At 49.8% G+C, this 22,281-nt stretch overlaps 1 protein-coding gene across 1 annotated transcript in view; it reads left to right on the forward strand.

Moving 5' to 3' along the window:
• Positions 1–20,908, forward strand: part of BPIFB4 (BPI fold containing family B member 4) — a 36,148-nt gene extending 15,240 nt beyond the window's left edge. The window contains exons 5-14 of the mRNA XM_029917938.1: positions 374–420; positions 789–880; positions 2,237–2,440; positions 4,315–4,368; positions 7,171–7,341; positions 9,873–9,940; positions 12,103–12,145; positions 14,148–14,211; positions 16,085–16,161; positions 20,558–20,908. Coding sequence (XP_029773798.1) covers positions 374–420; positions 789–880; positions 2,237–2,440; positions 4,315–4,368; positions 7,171–7,341; positions 9,873–9,940; positions 12,103–12,145; positions 14,148–14,211; positions 16,085–16,161; positions 20,558–20,581 — 844 coding nt within the window. The 3' untranslated portion in view covers positions 20,582–20,908. The remainder of the gene's footprint in view (positions 1–373; positions 421–788; positions 881–2,236; positions 2,441–4,314; positions 4,369–7,170; positions 7,342–9,872; positions 9,941–12,102; positions 12,146–14,147; positions 14,212–16,084; positions 16,162–20,557) is intronic.
• The last annotated feature ends 1,373 nt before the right edge of the window (positions 20,909–22,281 follow it).

The following is a 22,281-nucleotide window of genomic DNA, read 5'->3' on the forward strand; positions in this document are numbered from 1 at the left end:
GGTTTCCTCAGCTCTAAAATGGGGGTTGACCTCAGCCCACAGAGGGATTGGAGAGCAAATGGCAGGAGGCACCACAGAGACCTTCCAGGTCTCTAGAACTAGGCTCCACTACCAGCCCATGATCCACGATCTCTGAGTGAACACTTCTGGAGGCAAGCCTGCCCCCTGTGGTTGTGCAGTTCACACACAGCGTGGTTCCAGGGACCTCCTTTCATAAAGACTGCAGCATACTGGACGCACCTGACTTACGGGGCACATAGCTTCAATAGCCACATGGGATGGCCCTCTTGGGCAGCGCTCCCATCTCTCTGGGACCCCAGGTGGTCTGGAGATGGCTTACACAGATGGTAAAATTCTCTCCCCTTGTGACCAGGAACAAGGGAGGAAGAGCCCAGAAGATGGGGCTATGGGTCATACGCAGTCAGGGAAATGCCAGCTTCAACTAAGCATCACCTTGTGGAACCTTAAAACTTCTTCCCTGGTCACAGTACTTCACAGTTCACAAGGCTTATCAATATCCAGAATCTCACGGACCCTACAGTATAGTTCAAGGAGTTATATTAAACCTATTTTACAGAGGAGGAAACTGAGGTTCAGAGAGCCACAGTGTCTTGCCTGAGGTCACAGCAAGGAAGAGGCAGAGCTGAGATTCGAACCCAGAGCTCCTGTTCTTTTCATGCTGCTCTCTGGAGCTGGAGCCTTGCTGCCCTGCCCCGCTTGGGGCACAAGGAGGAAAGGCATCTGGGAGGATGAAAGGGACTCCCCATGACCCCCACCTTTTCCTGCAGCTCTGATTCCTCTGGGGATATTGGGAAGTGTCCAGTATACCTTCTCCAGCCTCCCGCTTGTGACTGGGGAATTCCTGGAGCTGGACCTCAACGTGAGTGCCGGGGCCTCAGGGCAAGGGAAGGTGGGCTAGGGTGTGCGTGCCAGACTCATGGGCTTCTACTCGGTGTCCAGGAAGCCATGTTTGAACAGGACCCTCTTCTGATTCTTGAAGACCTTCCAGAAGCCACATCAGGAAATACTCGCCAAGTGTTTACTGCGTGGCAGGCACATTCCAAGTGCTTCATGTAGTTGACTCAGTCTATCTTCACAGCAACTGTATGACATAATGAGGTGACCTCCATGCTGGTGGCCATGCTCTAAATACTCCCATCATGGCCAGTTTCAAGCTACTAACTTTATACCACTGCCTCGAGAGCTGGGAAGACATGCACGGAGCTCGCTCTTGCAAGCCGGTGTGAGCGGGTTCCAGCACACCACTGACTCTGACCCCTAACTGTGCACGGGGCACACGCACACGTTCCTCTCCCGGGGCTGTACCAACGTGGGTGCTCCCCCCGCTGCTCTGTCAGGTACAGAAGGGCAGGTGCACGCCCAGGCTGCCACATACACGGGACATATGTGAACACACATATGTTCCCACCTTGCCTATTCATAAACACTAGTCATTCAAGAGATATTTGTTGGTTACCTGCCGTGTGCCAGGCTCCGTACTGGGGCTGGAGGTGCTCTGTGAACAAGTGAGATCTCTGCCTTAATGGGGCTTACAATCCATCGGAAGGATGGGCCATCCAAGGGTCCTTCAAACACACACAAAGATCATGAGTTCTGTGAAAGAGGGTCCCAGGATATCAGAGCCTACAGCAAGGAGTTGGGATGTATCCAGGGAGGTCTTGGAGGGCTTCCTGGAGGAAGTGACATGTAAGCTGAGACCTGCCAGTAAGTGGGGCATAATAAGAGAGGAGTGTGAGTCAGGGAAGAGTGTGTGGGAAGGAGCCACAGTGGGAGTAGTGGGATGGTGGCAGGGGCTGACCAGGGGCAGTAGGGACAGAGTGGCTCTCAATGAGGCAGAGAAGTCCCCGCAGGCAGACCACATAGCATGTGTAGACCGTGGAGAGGGGTCTGGTCTTCAGAGGGTAGATACACCATGAGCATTGTGCGGACACATAACGAACTCCTCTTGCAAGGACCCAGGGGGAAAGAATCCATGTCGTACATGTATTCAAAATGAAGGATGATAGCCTGTGGTTCCAAGTGGCCACAAAGTGCCAACTGCAAGAGGTCCCCTTCCATCACAGATGAAGAAGAGCCAGGGGCCATAACAGAAGGGTCACTCAGACCCAGCGGGTTTAATCGAGGAAGGCTGTGAGGACCTTGCTCCAGGCTCAGCCTCCTCCACTCGTCTCCCGGTAACCCTCCCTGTGACCTCTTTCCTCTCTGCCCCCCCCAGACTCTGGTTGGAGAGGCTGGAGGAGATCTCATTGACTACCCGCTGGGGCGGCCAGCCACGGCTTCCAGACAGAAGATGCCAGAGTTACCCCCCATGGGCGACAACACCAACTCCCAACTGGCCATCTCTGCCAACTTCCTGGGCTCAGTGCTGGCCCTCCTGCAGAAGCAGGGGGCACTGGATATCGACATCACCAATGGCATGGTGAGTCATGGTCCCCTCCCGCGGGGGGCTGGGCTGGGCAGCAAACAGCTCCCCCGTTGGTCCTGTCTAGTCCCCACAGCCTCGGGCAAATCGCTTTAAAGTGAGAAAACAGTGCATCCCTGACTCACTTCCCGCTCACGGACATGTATTGGTTGTGTCAATGTTTACCAAAGCACGGTGACTGGGGTGATTTTAGATGATTCATAGACCTGGCATTAAAGAACATCAAGATGAGAAAGTTAATCTCTATTCAGTTCTATTTAATTTTATGCCAATCCTTCTTTAAAAGCATAATATATATTCTTACATATGTATCCCAGTATAAATGCTTAGAATCCTTTTACTTGGTAAACACTGATATTAAATAACTAAAAGATACATAAGAATAAGGTATGCTCCAGGATAATTTTCTTTCCAAACCTTTTTCTTTAAAAATCTCAAGCATACAAAATAGCATAATCAAGGGTGTCTTCAGCTCAGGTCATGATCTCACGGTTCATGGGTTCAAGCCCTGCTGCAGGCTCTGTGCTGACAGTTCAGAGTCTGGAGCCTGCTTCAGATTCTGTGTCTCCTTCTCTCTCTGCCCTTCCTCATGGTCTATCTCTCTGTCTCTCAAAAACAAGCAAGCAAGCAAGCAAACAAGCAAACAAACAAAACCAAAACAAAATAGCATAATCAGTGCCCAAATATCCTTCACCAGTTAATATTTTGTCATATTTGTTTCATGGCTACCGATTCATCTGCTCACCCGTGGATCTACCCACCTTCTCATCCATACTTCCTCTTTTCCTTCCTCTCTTCCTTCCTTCCTTCCTTCCTTCCTTCCTCCCTTCCTTCCTTCTTTCCTTCCTTCCATCATTCCATCCATCTGCCTATCTAACCTATCTACCAACAAGCTAGCTAGCTATTGTTGAACAATTTAAGTTCTTGGAAACATGACATTTTACTCCATAAATTTTTGTGTATCTCCTAAGAACAAGAAGTTCTCCAAAAAGCCATCATACGAATTATGTCCATCTTGATTCCACCAAGACGTCTCCATTTGGTGCTAGTGTATAGTTAACCCTCTCTTGCACTTTTAAGTGTCCTCTTTGTAACTCAGAGAGAACAGAACTCACACCGATAACCCTCCACAGACAACAACATCCATGCAGAATGTAATGGCACTGTTTTATTTTTATTGCATTTATTTTTACAGTTGCTATTTCTTTCTGTTAAATGGTACCAACTTTCCATTTTTTTTAATTTGAAGTTTTCAAAAGCCAATCAATTTAAAGAAAACATGGAGTAATAGAGCAAGTGGCTCAGGGATACGGCAGAATTATGCATTTAGTGGACACTGGGTTATGCACGCAGACTCACTGATGCTCACCTAGTTTTAATAAAGAATTACATTTAAGTGCATCTGGGGGGCTCCATTGGTTAAGTGTCTGACTTGGTTTTGGCTCAGGTCATGATTTCATGTTTTGTGGGCTTGAGGCCCAAGTGGGGCTCCGAACTGGCAGTGCAGAGCCTGCTTAGGATTCTCTTTCCTTCTCTTTCTGCTTCTCTCTCTCTCAGAATGAATAAATAAACTTAAAAAAGTTAAGAATTACATTTAGAGGAGAAAGAGTCCGGTCTTTGCCCCACAAAGTTATGTGCATAGTAAGTTTAAGTGGCTGCCCCTGTCCACCTAACTGCAGAATGGCTGCCGTGATCAGTATGGGGGTCGCTGTTGGACAGGCGGGGCCCCCTGAGGGGTCTTTGAGGGGAAGAAGATGCCCCTGCCAGCTGGGCAGCTGGTTGGGGGTGTAGGAGTTTAGTCACTATGTCAGCACCTCCAGTCTGTCCCTGTGGCCTGAGGGCCTCACACGCCCCTTCTTCTCCTCCTGCAGTTTGAAGAACTTCCTCCTCTCACCACGTCCACGCTGGGAGCTCTGATTCCCAAGGTACGTAAGGCAGATGCGTCCCCTTGTCTTCCGGTGTCCCAGGAACTGGGTCAGAAGGGGAGACGCCCAGAACTAGGGTGGGGTGATCCCATTGCAGTGACAAAGATGTGGTGTCTGAATCCCTACGCCAGGGTGTCATGGCAGATTGAGGTGGAAAGATCCTGAGCTGTAGCAGTGGACTAGTCTGCACAGGTCTAATCCTTTCCTGGCTGCTTCATCGCTGTGTGTCTTCAGGCAAGAGTCTTAACATCTCTGAGCTTTGGCTTCATCATTTTTTAAAAAAGACATGAGCTCCTACTCCACAGCTTCATCTAAGAAAGTAAAGGAGATGAAGGTGATAATTCATGTAAAGATGCTGACACACGCAGGTGCATGGTGGCTTAGATGGGAAGGGCCAGATTTGGGGAATAAACATGAATTTGAATTCTAGCTAAGCATGTCTCAGCCATACTACCATAGGCAAATGATGTCTCTCTGAGCCTCAGTGTTCTCATCTGGAAAATGGGGATAGCAATGCCCACTTCACTGTGTGGCTGTGAACCCGGGATTTGAACACAGGCACAGAGTAGGCATTTGATAAATGTTCGCTATTATAGTTCTTGTTAATAATAACAAAATCTTTTTTTTTTTAAACAAGGGCAAGTGCTCTTGTCAGATTATTAGCTATATACAGTTGGAACAAAGACCTTTCTGATCCCAGGTCTGGTCCCAGCATTGGTCCAAACCTCTTAGCCTGCACCTGGCAGCAAAGAGCTTCTTACATAGTAAGTGCTATGCAGGTACAAGGATTGCTGTCATCTACAATCATTTTAGACATTTTTCATCTCTTCTCTACCTGCTCTGTCTGTTCCTGGTTAGATTCCAGAAGCAGGAAAGGAGACCCAACTCAACAAATGATCACTATCGGCCTCCTGTGGTTGGAGGCTGAATGGCATAGCACCATTATCTAATGTCAAAAACAGCGGCAGGTCCCAAAGACAGGTAGACTTCTAACAACTGGACCTTTTACTTATTGGACCACTTCTCATGTGCACTGCACTTTACAGCTTATGAAAAAAATTAGGAATTTACTCTTTTATGTGCCTTTAGTCATCTCCCTCATTAACGGGGCAGGAAAAGAGGAACAATCCATTTTACAGACAGGGAAACAGAGGCTCAGAGCAGTCACACAATATGGCAAATGGCAGCGCTCTGCTAACACAGACTCAGACCTTGCAATGGGACTGGGTCTGCAGCCGTGGGGCTTCAGGCTAGTCGCAGAAGAATGTGTCCTGGAGACCCGGGCTTAATCAGAGCTGCGATGCGCATCCAGGGTCTCCTGCTGCTGGGGGGGAGTTTGCGGTAACCTCTCCAAGTCCCTGTGAAGGAAAGTCTTGCTAAGCATTGGAGACCATGTATGTTGGGGTCGGCCCCTCCAGGTTGCCTGAAAACCCTTTGTGAAAAACCAATTACCAAATCACTGATTTGTTGAAAGCCAATTTGCCAAAGGGTGAACTCACTGAGTGGTCATGTGGCTGTGAATCTACTAGATTTGCCAAGAGATCAAGAGTTTGTTTAAAAGGATCTCACCTCGGGGCACCTGGGTGGCTCAGTCGGATGTGGTTAAGCATCTGACTCTTGATTTTGGCTCAGGTCCTGATCTCTCCCATCCAGTTCTTGAGTTTGAGCCCTGCATGGGGCTCTACGCTGACAGCAGGGAGCCTGCTTGGGATTCTCTGCTCCTCCCCTCCTTGTGCTCTCTCAAAATACAAAATAAACTTTACAAAAGATTTTTAAAAATAAATGAAAGAATTTCACCTTGACAATGTGTTCGAGAACATGAATAGAGTCGTCTTAGGACCAGGACCCACCCACACTGCTGCATTGCCCATGGAAAAGTTTCATGTACGTGGATTCTTTTTAAAGCAACTTTGTAGTTTTTACCATGTAGTTAAATTCATTTAATATATTTAAGAAAAGTGTTCCTTTGGGGCGCCTGGCTGGGTCAGTCAGAGAGCAGGCAACTCTGGGTCCTGGGGTCATGAATGTGAGCCTCAGGCTGGGTGTGGAGGTTACTTAAAATCTTTTTTTAAAAAAGAAAAAAAAAAAAGAAGAATGTTCTTTAAAATAATTTTTTTGGTAAAGCAGTGATTTAGCAAACATGGGAGCTAAGTTTTTGATGAACTGTCCCTTTAGCGAATTAACTTTTGGGGAGTCCATTTGCAGCGAACAGGCTCAGATTCCTCCCACCAGAGGTCTCCAGAGACCCCTACAAACCCAGAGAGGCGGTGTCTTGCTCTGGAAATTCACTGTGAAGTCCCCCCAAATTATGAACCTTCTCAGTCCAGGTGGGGCATTCAGAGGGGAGAGGCGCAGCCCTGGGCTGGCATCCCAGCTCTCCTGCTGGCCTTGGACAATTTGCTTGAGCCTCAGTTTTTTATCTGTAGCTCGGAGAAAAAAAACGCCCTCGGGATTTGTTGTAATGATTCGATGCCATCATGAACGTCCAGATGAACCCATCTTGCTCAGTAGCAAGTCTTGAACGTCTCCAGGCAGCGGGCATTGAGCTTGAGGCCTTGCCAGCACCTCCACATTTAATGCTCACGGTAATCCCGGGTGAGGGGTTCGGAGAGGGCAGCCCCCTCCCCAAACCCGGGAGCAGGCTAGAGCCTTCCCATGGGGTTTGTAGGGTTCGAGCAATGCTGTCAATCTGCAGGTGCCCAGGGTGAGACTCTGGGCCGTGTGCTTAGAGGCTGACTGGTAACGTGCCAGGAACCTCTGCCGGCCAGGGCCCCCCTCACTCCGGCCTGGTGTCCCCCCCAGGTGTTCCAGCAGTACCCCGAGTCCCGCCCTCTCACCATCAGGATCCAGGTACCCAACCCGCCTTCAGTGACGCTGCAGAAGGACAAGGCGCTGGTGAAGGTCTTCGCCACCTCCGAGGTCATGGTCTCCCAGCCCAACGACGTTGAGACCACTATCTGCCTCATTGATGTGGTGAGTGTCAGTGGGAGGGGGGGCACCAAGTAGTCTTCTGGAGCCCCCAGACCCCTTCAAGTCCCCACAGTGCCATAGTGATGATAAGCCCAACTTGGGGCCCAGATGATCTAATTCAAATTCAACCTTTAGCACTTCTAGCTGTGTGAGCTTGGGTGGGTCACTCCCTCTCTCTGGGCTTGATTTTTCTCCTCTACTTTATGCAGGTGGAAGCAGAGTATTAGTAAGACACTCAGAGCAGGACCTGTCATACTGGAAGTGCTCCAGCAGTGTTGACTATTATTATTCACAGGCTGTATACCATGCTGTGTGGCAACTCATGCACTCAGCAGTTTTTATTGAGCACCTACTATGTGTTATGCTTTCTATTAGATGCTGGAGAAAGGGGAAACAAGGAAGATGGTACTGGTTCTCATGTCCCTGGTACCTAGCAGGAGACGGATACAAATACAATAATTTCCAGTTATTTCAGAGAGGAATCCTCTTAAAATCTTGTGGCTCCTTTTCTCAAATCATTTCCTTTCAATCCTGAAACAAGAGCCAATCCCCTAACAATAACCCACAAAGTTCTAGATTATCCCCTGGTTACCTTTCAGCTCCTCACTATTTCACCAACATGCCAGGTGGAGTTCTAACCCAGGACCTTTGCACATGCTGTTCCCTCTGCTTGGAATGCTCTTTCCCCAGGTATCTGCATGACTCACTCCCTCATTTCCTTTAGGTCTCTCCTCAGATGTCACCTCCCCAGAGACGTCTTCCCATACTCGCGGTCTAAAATGTCCCCGCCCCTCCCATCTCTCTCTCTCTCTCTGCCTTTCTTGCTTTATTTGATTTGTAGCTTTACCCTGACATTACAAAATGCATTTGTTAGTTTGTTTCTAGACAGAGATGTAAATTGTCTTATTTGCTATGGCATCCTCAGAGCCTAGCACAGACTTCGGCACACAGTAGGTGTTCAGTGAATATTTGTTGAAGCAGTGGGCTGTGTTATTTCCCCCTTGGTGGTTAAAGCTTTAGATTCAGACACTTAGGGTTCTGTCCCATCTTCTGTGTCTTCTCAGTCTTTCCTCCCAGGGCTCAAGATCAAATGAGCCACTCCTAATCCAGGAAGTGAGTGTCCTCAGCTAGAGCATGCCAAGCCATGGTGCACAGGGGGTCCTTTCTGGGCATCATCAGATGCCAGATGAAAAGGGCTGGTGCTCACCCAGGGAGTGGAGATGGCTGTCCCTGATTCAGCCCCTTGTTGATTAGTCTCTACCATGTGGAAATTTCCCGGTCGATCGCCCAAATGTCTGTATGACCCAGCTCAGTCCTGCCATGACGCCCCGGTGGCCCCAGGGTGCAGCCACGACTTTCCTCCTGCCTGCTAGCCCTGCCGGATCTGGCCCCTTCCCACTCAGTCTCCTGCAGCACTCTTACCTCCTTGCTCTCTGGCCTGCTCTCTTCCATCTAACACCAACCTCGTTCCTGCCCCAGGGCTTTGGCACATACCTTCCCACTGCCTGGATCACTCTCACATCTTTTTCATCTGGTCAAATCCTACAAAGCCATCAGGCCTCAGTTCAAACGCCATTTCCTCATGAATGAATTGGGTGATTTCCCCGTGCCCACGTGGTCCCTGCCACACGCACCCAGAGCCTGCAGTCTTTCATCATCCTAATGAAGGCTGCTATTGTTACTGCTAATAACATCACCTGAATGTGTTGGAATTTCCTTCTTTTCAAAAGACTGATTTATTCCGCTTTATGTTTTTTTTTTTTTTTTTTGTGGGTGTAGCAGGGACGCTAAGACAGACTTTCCTACAACAAGTCTTCTGCTGGGGCGTCTGGGTGGCTCAGTCGGTTAAGCGTCTGGCTTCAGCTCAGGTCATGATCTCACACTTTGTGGGTTCGAGCCCCACCTCAGGCTCTGTGCTGACAGCTAGCTCAGAGCCTGGAGCCTGCTTCCGATTCTGTATCTCCCTTTCTCTCTGACCCTCCCCTGCTCACGCTGTCTCTCTCTCTGTCTCTCAAAAATAAATAAAAAGCATTAAAAAAAAGTTTTAAATAAACAAGTCTTCTGCTGGAGAGGGGTTCAGTCTGGACCTTTCATGCCTGCTCCTGGGCATGGGGGTGGGGCAGTTATGACCGGTGCTGGGGACGCCCAGTCTCATCTCCAGGGGCTCACTGGCTGCACAGGCTGCGGGCCAGCCCACCCCCGAGACAGCTCAGAACACCTGGGGAAACACCCGCACCAGCCCAGCCATTGCTGCTCCCTGTGACGGTATCTCTCTGCGGAATGTTCTTGGCCCTCCTGCCTTACCGGAAGGCAACAAACTTGCAAGCAAACATAGGCAATTTATTATCCCCAACCCCTTCCCTCTAGAGGGGGGATACCCAGTATATAGTGAGCAGTACTGGGCTCTCGGCTCGTAAAAGGAGGTTTGACCAAGACTGCGAGGAGCAGCCTGAGTGGTGCTGCGTGTTGAGGCAGCACCCAGCCGGCCCCTGGTGCCCTCCCAGCGGCGACATTCTCGTCCCTCTTTCCTCCAGGACACAGAGCTCTTGGCCATGTTTTCCGTGGAGGGAGACAAGCTCATGATCGACGCCAAGCTGGAGAAGTAAGGGGGTTGCGGACTCGGGCTCTTGCTGCTCAGAAAGGCCTCTGTGGTGCTGCCGGAAGGGACACCTGGGAGGTCACCAGAGGTCCCCCAGCATGGCTGTTCGGGCTGGGTAAACCCGAGAGGCTGCGCCGGTAAAAATGGGCTGTGACTGCCAAGGCCACTGGCCGAGCTGGCCAGTGGGGGTGATGCCGTGAGCTGGGTAAAGGAACATACTGCCAACAACAACTACAACATCAACAATAATCATGACGGCCATGATGACGATGGGCCAGGCTTGCACTAGGTGTTTATCTGCATTCCCTTGTTTGGCCTCGCAATGGCCTTGCGGAGCCTCTCATCTTAAAGAGGAGACAACTAGGGCCTAGAGAAGTGGGTTTGCTTACTCAGGGCCACACAGCGGGTGCAGAGAGGGGGCTCTGGGCTGGCCTGGGTCTGTCTGAGCTGGAGCTGCGTCTCATGGTTACAAGCCAGGCAGCATGAGTTCACATCCTAACGTGACCATGGACGGGCTGTGTGACAGAGGCCAAGTGACTTTGCCTCTCTGAAATTCAGTTTTCTCATCTGAAAATGGGGATAATAGTCACTACCTCACAGGACCCACAGTAACAACTGTAAACTACTTTCCACATGCCAGGCAGCGAGCTAAGCCCTAAAGGTCACTTCCTTCTTGACCTCAGCCTACGGCAGTAAGTGCTCTGCTTACTCCCACTCCAAGATAAATGAGGTTGTATGTCAAGTTGCCAGCATGGGCTTGTTCGTTATAACTTTTTCTTCTTACAACAGCTGATCAAGCCCAACAATGGGAATTCCTCAAACTAGGACACAACTCAGAGCCATCCAGGAGTTTCTAAGGACCTGAGGCCTGGATGACGAGAAGGGGCCAGTGGGGGGGGTTGCAGGCAGCCAGAGCAGTGCAGGCAAGCTTTGAGGGCAGGAAAAAGCTGGGGTGTTGTGGACGGAGGGGCCGAGGGCGAAGGATGGAAGGGAGTGGAAGTCGGCAGTAAAACACGTGGAGGCCGAGTCGTCTCCCCCGAGAAGGCTCACTGGCTTCTCTCCTGCTGGCTGCCCACCAGCTGTGGCCTCAGGTGGGGCCAAGGTTTTGCAGGTGAGATTCAGGTGCAGGCAGGCAGAGACCCTCACAGTGCAGACAGGGGCCTCGAACCCAGGCCTCGAGCCTCCCTGAGCACAGCAGCCAGGAGCGCTCCGCAGGGGAGAGTCCTGGGCTCTCCCCGCTGAGCCCTGTGGCCCCGGGGAGGTACCCCGGGAGCCTCAGGTGACTCCCCCACAGGGTTGCCGAAAGGAGCCAGCGAGGCGGGGATGAAGGCTCATGTGTGCCTGGCGCGCACTGTGTACCAGGCACAGGCTTGACGTGGGTCACTCGTTTAGTCCCTGCAGCCGCTCAGTTTGCAGAGGAAACTGAGGCACAGAGAGGGTAAGCACTGTGGCCGAGGACATACAGCTAGTAGGTGTCACAGTTCTGACTGGAGCGTTTACAGCCGTCCCTCCTTATCCGCAGGGATCTGTTCCAAGACCCCCAGCGGATGCCCGAAAGCGCAGATGGTCCCGAACCCAGCTCCCCTGTGTCTTCCTGTACAAACATGCCTGCGATAATGTTTAATTTATAAATTAGACACAGGAAGAGATGAACAACAACAATCAATAGGACAATTATAACAATACACTGTAATAAAATTTACGTCAACGTAAATTTCTTTCTCAAAATACTATGCTGTGCTCACCCCCTCCGGGTGATGAGGTGAGAGGGTAAAATGTCCACGTGTCGCGCTGGATGAAGTCAGGTGAACGAGGTAGGACTGTGACGTGGCGTCAGGCTGCCGTTGACCTTCCGACAATACGTCAGAAGGAGGATCATCTCTTCCAGACTGCAGTTGAGCGTGGGTCACTGAGACCTCGGAAGCGACACCTCGGCTCAGGGGCTCCTGTGCAGGGTATGAAAGCCTTAGCATCATGTCTAGGACACCATTGGTGCTCAATGCGTGCAGATCAACATTGTTCTTATTGACTGGGTCCCACCCTGAGTCAAACAAAGTCTTTGTGAGGATGTTGGCAGAGGGGCTTTCGATAGTTTATTGGAACATAAACCTCTTAGGATTCTCCGACAGTCACCACTCCTAACAGGCTGTTTGCTTTTTTGGCAGGACTCACCTCAACCTCAGAACCTCAAACGTAGGCAACTTTGATGTAAGTACTAAGCTCAAGGGCAAGATCTTCTGGGAAGGGCGTCCCCACATGACTAGCCGGGGCCGAGTGTGTCTGTGAATTCCATGGCACTGACATCATCTCTGTCAGGCCTCCTTTACAGGTGGGGAAACTGAGGCCCACAAAGCCAGCAAGGGGCGGGGTACAGACTCACAGCTCCAACTCTACCAAAGAGGCTGTCCCATTTTATTATTTTTTTAAAAAATTTTAATGTTTTATTTTATTTTTGAGAGAGAGACAGCATGAGCAGGGGAGGGTCAGAAGGAGAGGGAGACACAGAATCTGAAGCAGGATCCAGGCTCTGAGCTGTCAGCACAGAGCCCAACGTGGGGCTCAAACTCCCGGACCACGAGATCATGACCTGAGCCAAAGTTGGACGCTTAACCGGCTGAGCCACAGGTGCCCCGAGGCTGTCCCATTTTAATGGTTTTTACTTTTTATTTTTGAGAGAGAGAGTGACAGAGCACAAGGGTGGGAGGGATGGCAGAGAGAGAAATCTGAAGCAGGCTCCAGGCTCTGAGCTGTCAGCACAGAGCCCGACATGGGGCTTGAACCCATGAACCGTGAGATCATGACCGGAGCTGAAGTCAGATGCCTAACTGACTGAGCCCCCCAGGCACCTGGAGGCTAACCTGACCCAAATCTTCTCACTCTGAGATGGGGAAGCAGTAGGGACAGCCGTGTCCTACAGCACCCCTTCCTTTCTGGATCCGGGGCCTTGGCTTTGCCACTAACTCCTATGTGACCTCGAGCAATACCAATCCACTCTGAGCCTCAGTTTCCTCATCTGTAAAGCAAACAGATTCTGATGTATTTCTAACCACCCTTTTACCACCTTGCTCTGAAATTCTGCCTTTCTAATCGGGGAAGCTCAGATTCTAGGATTGGGTCCCATTTCATCTCTTTGTTTCTTCCTGGGTCCCCCTACACCACCAAGGGTCTCCAAAATGCCCCTCTTTTCTTTTACTTGACAACTAGAACAACCATGGGTGAAATTTCCACATAGTGAGGGAGTTAAATACCTATTGTGTTGCCTATTTTTGAGTTTTTCCACCCTGAGCCTCTACACCCCATGGGGCTGGTGTCACCAGCCGCATTTTATAGAAGGAGAGCTTGGGGCCCAGGGACAGGCAGCGACAAGCCTCACCGCTGCTTGGGACACGACTGGAACCAGCACTGAGATCTCTGGGCCCCAAGCAGAAAAAGGAGCTCACACAGAGAGTGAGATTAGAGAATATTTCTGGGTCCTGGGGCCACAGAGACCGACACCAGGCACCAAATTAAGCTTTTTTTTTTTTTTTTTTTTAACAAATTTCTCTCGTTTAATCCTCACAACAAACGTACAGTTTGGGTACAGTTATTAGCCCGTTTTCCAGATAAGGCAGCCAAGGCAGAGAAGCTGGGATGAAAGTCCCGTGCCCTCGTCGCTGCCACCCGATGTGGTCCTACAGCAGGGCATCGCTTTACATAGAGCAGTGGACGTTCGGCTTTTACAACCACTGGACAAGGATTATTCCTTCCTGTTTTCACGCGTCGAAACCAGGGCTTAGGGACGTCAAGAGCGTGCACACAGGAAAAGTCTCTAGGCCAAGTATTTTACCTGATCTGCCTGTGATCCTCACTGCATCCTTGCAGGCTGGGCTAGCTGGCCCATTTTACAGCTGAGGAAACTGAGGGTCAGGGAGCTGAGGGCGACTTCTCAGAGGCCCACACAGACCGAGCTGGGATGCAACCCCAGAGTGTTGGCTACATGAGCCTGGGACCGGCGCTCGCCCTGCTCTCGGCTTCAGTCTCCCCAGCTACACTGAGAGCAGGTGGACGGGCACCTTGCTGTCCCCTAGGTGGTTCTAGGGTCAGGGGCATCTCCCACGTTCTCCCAGAGCAGCTCTGCGCCTTCCGCCTGGGCCACAGGGCAGGATCTCAAGGAGCCCCTGGGACCTGAGCGGACCGCTGCCTGGGTTGAGTTCTCCTTCTTCCCCTGCAGGTTGGCCTATTGGAGGTGCTGGTCGGGAAGATCTTTGACCTGGCGTTTATGCCCGCCATGAACGGTGAGAGCGGGGCCTGTGCCTCCGCAGAGTTGGGGGGGACATGGGGACCTGGTGGCTGCTGGCTCGTCAGGCATGTTTGACTCAGCCATTCTACCTCAACAGCATTTCTGAGAACATCATTCTAAGCTTATTTATTTAATCCTCTGAATGCAAATGCTGCCCCAAGGATCTGTCAACTTCCGTATTTGCTGCTTCTGCCACAGCCTTCTCCTCCTCCTCCTCCTCTTCCTCTTCATTTTTCTTTCCTTATTTGGCTGATTTTTCTGATTACCTATGTAAAATCCTGATTGCATATGAAAATTACATGTGTGTAAGTTTTAGAAAATCTTGAACGGTTTGAAATGTAAAACCTCACCTCCCAGAGGCAATTAACCTCAATCCATGGTTATATTTCCTTTTAAACTCTTTTTTCTTAATTAAAAAAATATAGCCTAAGTTATTTCCTGATCTCTTTAAGGTTTATTTTTAGTCGTGGTAAAATACACATAACATGAGATTTACCTTCTTAACCACTTTGAGGTCTACAGTTTCGTATTATGAGGTACATTAACATTGTTATGGCCCCAGTTGATTGTCAATCGCGTATTTAATTTTCCATGCAGGGAGTGTGAGCACTTTATGGTTGCAGAAAGTTTGGTCAGGACAGAAAAGCTGAGGCTGCTGGTACCAATCTCCCCAGCCTCCTAACCCAGAATCCGCCCCTGGCAGCCGTGGAACTATGAGAGGGTTTTCTTGCCCAACCTCGTAAAAAGAAGGGGCTGAGCATGATGCCTCCCCTTGGTGCCTCCGGGATGCTGTCGGGAAGCTACGTGAGCAGCTGACCCCATTGTAACTGGGAACCTTGCCCCCAAGGCCTCCGCCAGCCTGGCCACACCCCTCTCTCCCCGCTTCAGCCTCATGGAGGAGAGGACAGAGGGGCTGCTATCAGCTCTACCGGCGAGGGCTCCTTTGGGGAGCTCTCCAGGCCACACAGTCCTCCGTCCTGACCACAGTGACCAGACAAGGCTGAATCTCAGTCACAGGAAAGCCCTGGTTACCAAGACCAGGCACTGTCACCAATCAGGAGCTAGGCTGGGCTGGGCTGACCTTTGCGGCAGGAGGTGGAGCCCCTCGCCCTGGCTTGGTCACTAGGAGGTGATGTGAACTTGGCAGCAAGTCCCTCAGTCTCACTATGATGCAATTTACTATTCTCAAAAGTGAGAGAGTGGAGAAGAACCACGATTCTCAAAGTGGGTTCCATACCTTTTCATCCCTCTCTTCCTTCTTACTTTCCTCTCTTCTTTCCTCCCTCCCTTCCTTCCTTCTTTCCTTTCTCCCTCCTTCCCTCTTTCCCCGCCCTTTCTTCCTTCCTTCCTCCCTCTTTTCCTTCTTCCTTCTTCTTTTTCTTCTTCCCTCCCTCCCTCCCTTCCTAGAATGTGAATCAGCATGAATCTACCTCGATTCTGCCAATCTACAACCAAATGTCACATCCATGGCCCATGTGTGCCCTTCCATGCCTCCATTCAGCAAACATCTGTCGTCTCCTCTGTGCCCAGCCCAGGGCTGGGTGATGCCGGGGACACAGTCCTTGCCTGCCAGAAACTCACAAGATGGGGAGAGGTGACAGATGTGGAAGCAGAGAATTAACAGCCTGCAATCCCTGTCATGGGAAGGGGGCAGTTCTAGAAAACGTGATATCCAAACTGTCTCAGGAAGGCTCAGAGCCTGAAGGGTGAGGGAGTGTGCTCTGGGGGCAGCATCTGCCAGGGCAAAGGCCTCGAGATGGAGAAGAAATGGCCGGTGTCCCTGAAAATACTGGGAGCCTGCAGTGCGGCTGACACCTCTCAGCCGTGCTGACCATGCCTCACCGTTTTGTTGTTGTTTCTTTTCGCAGCCGTGCTGGGCTCTGGCGTCCCTCTCCCCAAAATCCTCAACATCGATTTCAGCAATGCAGACATCAACGTCTTGGAGGTAAGGGAAGAAGAACTCTGTCCCCGTCTCCCCTCCATGGCCCAGGAATTGGGAGGAAGGAGAGAAGGGAGGGGAAAGGTGGGGCAAGAGGGGCCTGTTCCTTCAAAGGCTGAGGGAACAAGATGCAAAAGCTTAAGAACCCTTAAATGAAGCGTTTCCATCCACCATCTCATTTGGTCCTCATGACAGATGTGCTTTCCCCCAGCTCACAGATGGGAATACTGAGGCTCAGAGCAGTAAGGGGCTCACCCAAAGTGGAAGTGTGATATAGTTCATTGGAAAAACGTTTACCGAGCACCTTTGGAGTGCCAGACAATGTGCGAGGGGCTGGGAACACAACAGTGAGCAAAATGTACAATCCTGGTCCTTGCAAAGCTCCCCAGCCCGTGGGAAGACGGGCCTTTGAATAAACATTCCTGAAGTAATTGCTAATTATAATCATGGCAGGTGCCTTGAGAGTCAAATGCACGGGGTCTTTTTCCACTGTAAAAACCACATATACTCATTATCTGCAATTTGGAAAATAGAGAAAAGATCAAACAAACACGTCCTTATCCTCTTAGACATATTTGCAACCTAGAAATGAATATTTAGAACATTTTTGCTGTTTTCATCCCAGTCTTTCTGGAGTTTTATTTTTAAACATGGCTTTGATCCGGAGGGCACTAGCGTTAAGTGCTAAGAATGCTAGAACCCAACCACTTGGATCCAAATCCTTGCTCTGCCAGTGTCCAGCTGGGTGACTCTGGAGAAGTTACTTAACTTCTCTGAGCCTCAATTTTCTCCTCTGTAAAAAAGGACTAATCATAGTACCAACTATAAGGCTACTTTTAGAATAAAGTGAGATTCTCCGTGTGAAGTGCCTTAGGCAGGCCCTGGCACCTAGTGAGAATTCTAGAGCTGTCTGTGTTTCTCAGTGTCTTCACCATATAAAGAATGCTGCAGTGTGCGTGTGGCGCGCGGAACTCTTTCTGGATCTGGGATTCAGTGTGCTGCTCAGAACACTCCCCAAAAATGGAAAGAACGGGCCTTGGCCCCAGAACAACCATTTCATTTTCAAAAGGCAGCCCCATCCACACCGCCTCCAGCAGTGTGCAGAGCCCAGCTCCTCACACACCTGCCAGGCTCGGGTCTCAGCCCAGGGGTGACCCCACCACCTCAGGGGCCCAGTCAGAGGAGGTGGTAGCGACCTTGAAGGAGCAGTGTGGATGGAGGCCGGACATAAGCTCTGGGATAGTCCTCAGTGGTGCATGTCCTGGTCCCATCTCTGGAGCTCCTGGAGGGCCTCAGTGCTGCGGTGAGCCCCAGTTTCCTCATCTGAAAATGGGGAACCCCTCTCATGGGGCTTGTGATGAGAAATTAAATGAGATACAGCATTTTACTTATTTATTTATTTAGAGAAAGAGAGAGAGAGAGAGAGCACCTCCGCATGTGAGCAGGGGTGAGGGGCAGAGGGAGAGGGAGAGAGAATCTTAAGGAGACTCTCACGACCGTGAGATCATAACCTGAGCTGAACTCTATAGTCAGACGCTTCACCGACTGAACCACCCAGGCGCCCCAAGATACAGCATCTTAATGTTAACTGCTATTCCTTTATAAAGGGGGGTTAGGAAATATGGATGGAATTGGCATGAATTTATCCTCGCCATCACCATCATCATCATCATCATCACTTACGCCATTTCCCAAGCCTGCCCTGTGCCCTGTGCACCATATTCTACAGAACTGGGCCCTCGCACGGCCTGGTTGCTGTTTGCCCTCACATCACAGATGAAGGACCTGAGGATCAGAAAGGGGAGGCCACTGGCCCAAGGTCACCCAGCTTCTGAGAATAATGGAGGCAGCTCCAGCCAGTGATTCTCGACTGGGGCTGTATTTCAAGTCCTCGGCGCCCAACCGAAGTGCCTTTTTAAAATTACTGGGGATGATTTTTTCTTTCCTGGATAATCAGGCTTCAGTATTTCACATCAAAATACATATTATTTCATTATAAATTAGTTACCTTTTATTTCTTCTTTATATTCTAGTAAGGGATGTAAGTAGATCATATAGATCATGAATTTTGCTTCAGAATAATAAAAGAAATAACACAAATACCTGTAATAAAATGTAAAATGGAGTGTTGGTCCTGAAAGGTACAGAACCACTGATTTATTTATTTATTTGTGTTTGGGTGTCCAGAAACGTTTTGGGGGCTTTTGATTTTTTGTTTTTTTAAAATATAATCTATTGTCAAATTGGCTAACGTACAGGGTATATACAATGAGCTCTTGGTTTTGGGGGGTAGATCCCCGTGGTTCATTGCTTCCATATAACATCAAGTGCTCATCCCAACAGGTGCCCTCCTCAATGCCCATCACCCGTTTCCCCTTCTCCCCCACCCCCATCAACCCTCAGTTTGTTCTCTGTATTTAAGAGTCTCTAATGGTTTGCCTCCCTCCCTCTCTGTTTGTAACTATTTTCCCCTTTCCTTCCCCCATGGTCTTCTGTTAAGTTTCTCAAGATCCACCTATGAGTGAAAACATAATGATATCTGTCTGTCTCTAACTGACTCATTTCACTCAGCGTAATACCTTCTGGTTCCATCCACATTGGTGCAAATGGCGGCATTTCGTTCTTTCTCATCACCAAGTAGTATTTCACTGTATATATAAACCACATTTTCTTGATCCATTCATCAGTTGATGGACATTTAGGCTCTTTCCATAATTTGGCTACTGTTGAAAGCTTTGCTATAAGCGTTGGGGTACATGTGCCCCTATGCATCAGCACTCCTGAATCCCTTGGATAAATAGGAAGTAGCAGAACCACTGATTTAAAGAAAGACCCAGCCCAGTCTTGGTCTTGTTCAACTTCTGTAAGTAGTAGCTATTTCTCCTCCTTCTCCTCCTCCTCCTTCTTCTTGTTTTAATGTGGGTCTAGCCATGTATTTTAATTTTTAATTTTTTGTTGTTGTTGAGAGAGAAAGGGCGCAAGTGAGTGAGGGGCAGAGAGAGGAAGAATCCCAGGAGGGGCTGGGGGAGGGGGAGAAGCAGGGATCACCCAAAGCAGGGCTTATGCTTTACCTGAAGTGGGGCTCATGTTCACCTGAAGCAGGGCTCGAGCTCACCTGATGTGGGAATCGAACTCAGAAACCATGAGATCATGACCTGAGCCGAAGTCAGAAGCTTAACAACTGAGCCATCCAGCCTCCCTTAATTTTTCATTTTCAGACAACTTGAGACTTTCAGAAGAGTTGCAAAAATAGTACAGAGAACACTAGAACACTCTTACTCAGTTTCCCCTAATGTTAGCATCTTATATACCCAGAGTATAATGATCAAAACCAGGAAGTTCACACCAATACAAAGCCGTTAACTGATCTACAGGCCTTCCTTGACAGTTTTCCCACTGATGTCCTTTGTCTGGTTTCGGATCCAGGACCCCACATTGCATTCAGTTATCAATCTGAATCTGTGCCAGTGTCCTCCAATGTGCGACAGTTCCCAAAATTTCCCTTGTGTTTTATGACCTTGACGGTTCTGATGAGTCTGGCCCATTGTGTGGGGTGTCCTACAACTTGGCTTTGACAAATGTTTTCTCATGATTAGATTGAGGTTATGTATTTTTGGCAAGAACAGCACTGAAACGATGCTGGGCGCCTTCTAAGTATACCGTATGGGGTGGGGGGCTGGGGGGGGCACACAAGGTCAACGCCTTCCTCCTGGGGATATTGACTTTGATCATGGGGTTAAGGTGGCTTCTGCCGGTTTCCCCACCATTAGGTTACAATTTTTCCCATTGTAACGAATAAATATCTCACAAGGAGCCACTTGGAGATGACCCAAATATCCTATTTCTCATTACACTTTCTGCTGCTTATTTTAACATTCTTTAATGGTTCTGGTCTGCAGTAGTTATTAGTGTGGTGTTTGCCCAAGAGACTCTATTTCTAGAACACTCCTTTCACATTTATTAGGTAGAATTCTCCTACAAGGAAGACCCATCCCTTCTCCCTGTTTATTTATTGATCCAATTATTTATATCAGTGAGACTCATGGGTATTTACTTTGTTCTGTAGGCTAAATCTATTATTTGCTTTGTTGTATATATTTTTAGTTGTGGAAATTGGGTTTGGAGAGAATGTGGACAGAGGCCCAGGCCTGCTTCTCTTATTTGGGGGAAGAAGGAGATGAAGGGCAGGGAGGGAAGTGTCTTGCCTAAGGTCCCCCATACAGGGCAAGCTGATGACATGGCTGGGGTGATCTTCAGGCCCCTTGGACCCCCATTGTCTCCACTATTCAGAATTGCTCCTGCTCAGAAACGTGACTTGCCCAGTCCAAGGACAGGTGACTACTGAGGCTGCAGGCAGAAGTCATCTTATCCACTAACTGGATTCTCTCTTCTGTCTTCCAAGGACCTTCTGGTGCTGAGTGCCTGATGACAGATGCAGAGATGCCACCACAGCCCTGGAAGAAGCCAGAACCAGCCCTGGAAAGGCTCTGCCTAACACAGCCCCCAGCCCCGAGTCCCTGAGGCCCCCTATGCCAGTCCTTACCCAGCCCTCCAACCCTCTTCCCACCTTCCCCCACCCGAAAAAGGAACCAACCACTGGCCCTGTGGGCAAACGATCCCACCCATGGTTAGCCCAATGGGCAGAGCCCACAGGAGGAAGGAGGCCACCTGGAGGACTGAGGTCTCTCGGCTCCATGCCAGACTCCACACTGCGTACTTTCCACTTTCAATAAAAGATTCCAATTTCCCTGCAGTTGGGACAAGTCTCCACAAAGACCCTCCCTCGGGGTCTGGGCATTTCTTCCCTCGATGGCTGCACTGGGGGCACCTGGCCAGTTGTAGCTGTGACCTGATGGAGGATGGTTCAGGTCATGACTGAAAACATCAGACACCCCTGAGGACCCTACAGATGGACAGGAGGGGATTTAACTCAGTTCTCACTGCCTTGGTTCAGGGCTCAATTTGGCTGATTCCTCTTACCTCAGTATCCCCCACCATTCATCACATGGATGGCCCAGACTCAGAAGCAACAAAGTCAGAATTATCGGGCTCCACACAGCCAGAGGAACTGCCTTATAGCCCACCTCCCATGTGCCATGATGACGAGGGTCTCCTCTCCTTCCTCAGCTTTCAGCTGCTTTCTCTCCTTCCTCTCCTGTGTTCCCAGCATGACCTTCCCAGGTCCTAAAGGGTGGATGGGTGTATCCCACATCCCAGGGGACAAAAAAAGATACCCTTCTGCCCTATCTTTCTGAGAGCTCATGTCTGTAGAGGGCTTAACTACGTTCTGAGCCCTGCACTCAGGCTTTGTGTCTTGATCTCATTTAACCTCATGAGAGCCCCTAAGAGGTAAGTGCCAAGTTGGTCCCTATTTTACAAACGAGGAAGCCGAGGCACCAAGAAATGCAGGGACTTGCCCGAGGTCACACAGCTGCAAAGTGGCAGAGCTGGGGTTGGAACCTGATGATGTAGCTCCAGAGCCCATGCCTTAACCACCCTCCACACTGCTTCTGTTCGTAAGTTGCAGGGAAAGTTGCAGGGAAATGCCCCAGGCTGAATGCGGTGCCAAAGCTGTGCAGTCCTGAGCAGAAAGAAAGCCTGGAGAGTCACACATCTGTACTACTTCCATGCATCTACTAGGTGTATCACTTCAGCTCGTATTTCATTGGCCAAAGCAGGTCACATGACCCATAGGGAAGTGTGATCCTCTCTTATGGCGAGGAAGGGGAGAAAAACCAGATATACTGGTGTGTGCAAGTAATGTCTTCCATGCTCTCCCATGTCCTCCTGGGGATGAGGCTGGAGATGTAGCTAAGACGGGGATAGTGGGACTCCTGTCGCATAAATACAAGGTACCTGGTGCCTTCAGGTCCAAACTGGGGAGGCCCAGATGCAGCAGCAGCCCAGAAAATGAGCCTCACAAACTGGTCCTTCACAAGCGTGCCCTTGGTTTCTAGAAATAAAGCCCAATGACTACAGGTTCGATGAAATTGTCTCTTCAGAGTACCTGTTTGCCTAACCTGCCCTCAAAGGCTCCTGGCAATGCTGTCTGCCAGACAGTGAGGGGAACAGCCAGTGTCTTCGTATTAAAAACAATCACACCATATTCTTCTGAGGGGTTCCCCT

This window comes from Suricata suricatta, chromosome 12, assembly GCF_006229205.1.
Source record: "Suricata suricatta isolate VVHF042 chromosome 12, meerkat_22Aug2017_6uvM2_HiC, whole genome shotgun sequence".
Classification (NCBI taxonomy): domain Eukaryota; kingdom Metazoa; phylum Chordata; class Mammalia; order Carnivora; family Herpestidae; genus Suricata; species Suricata suricatta.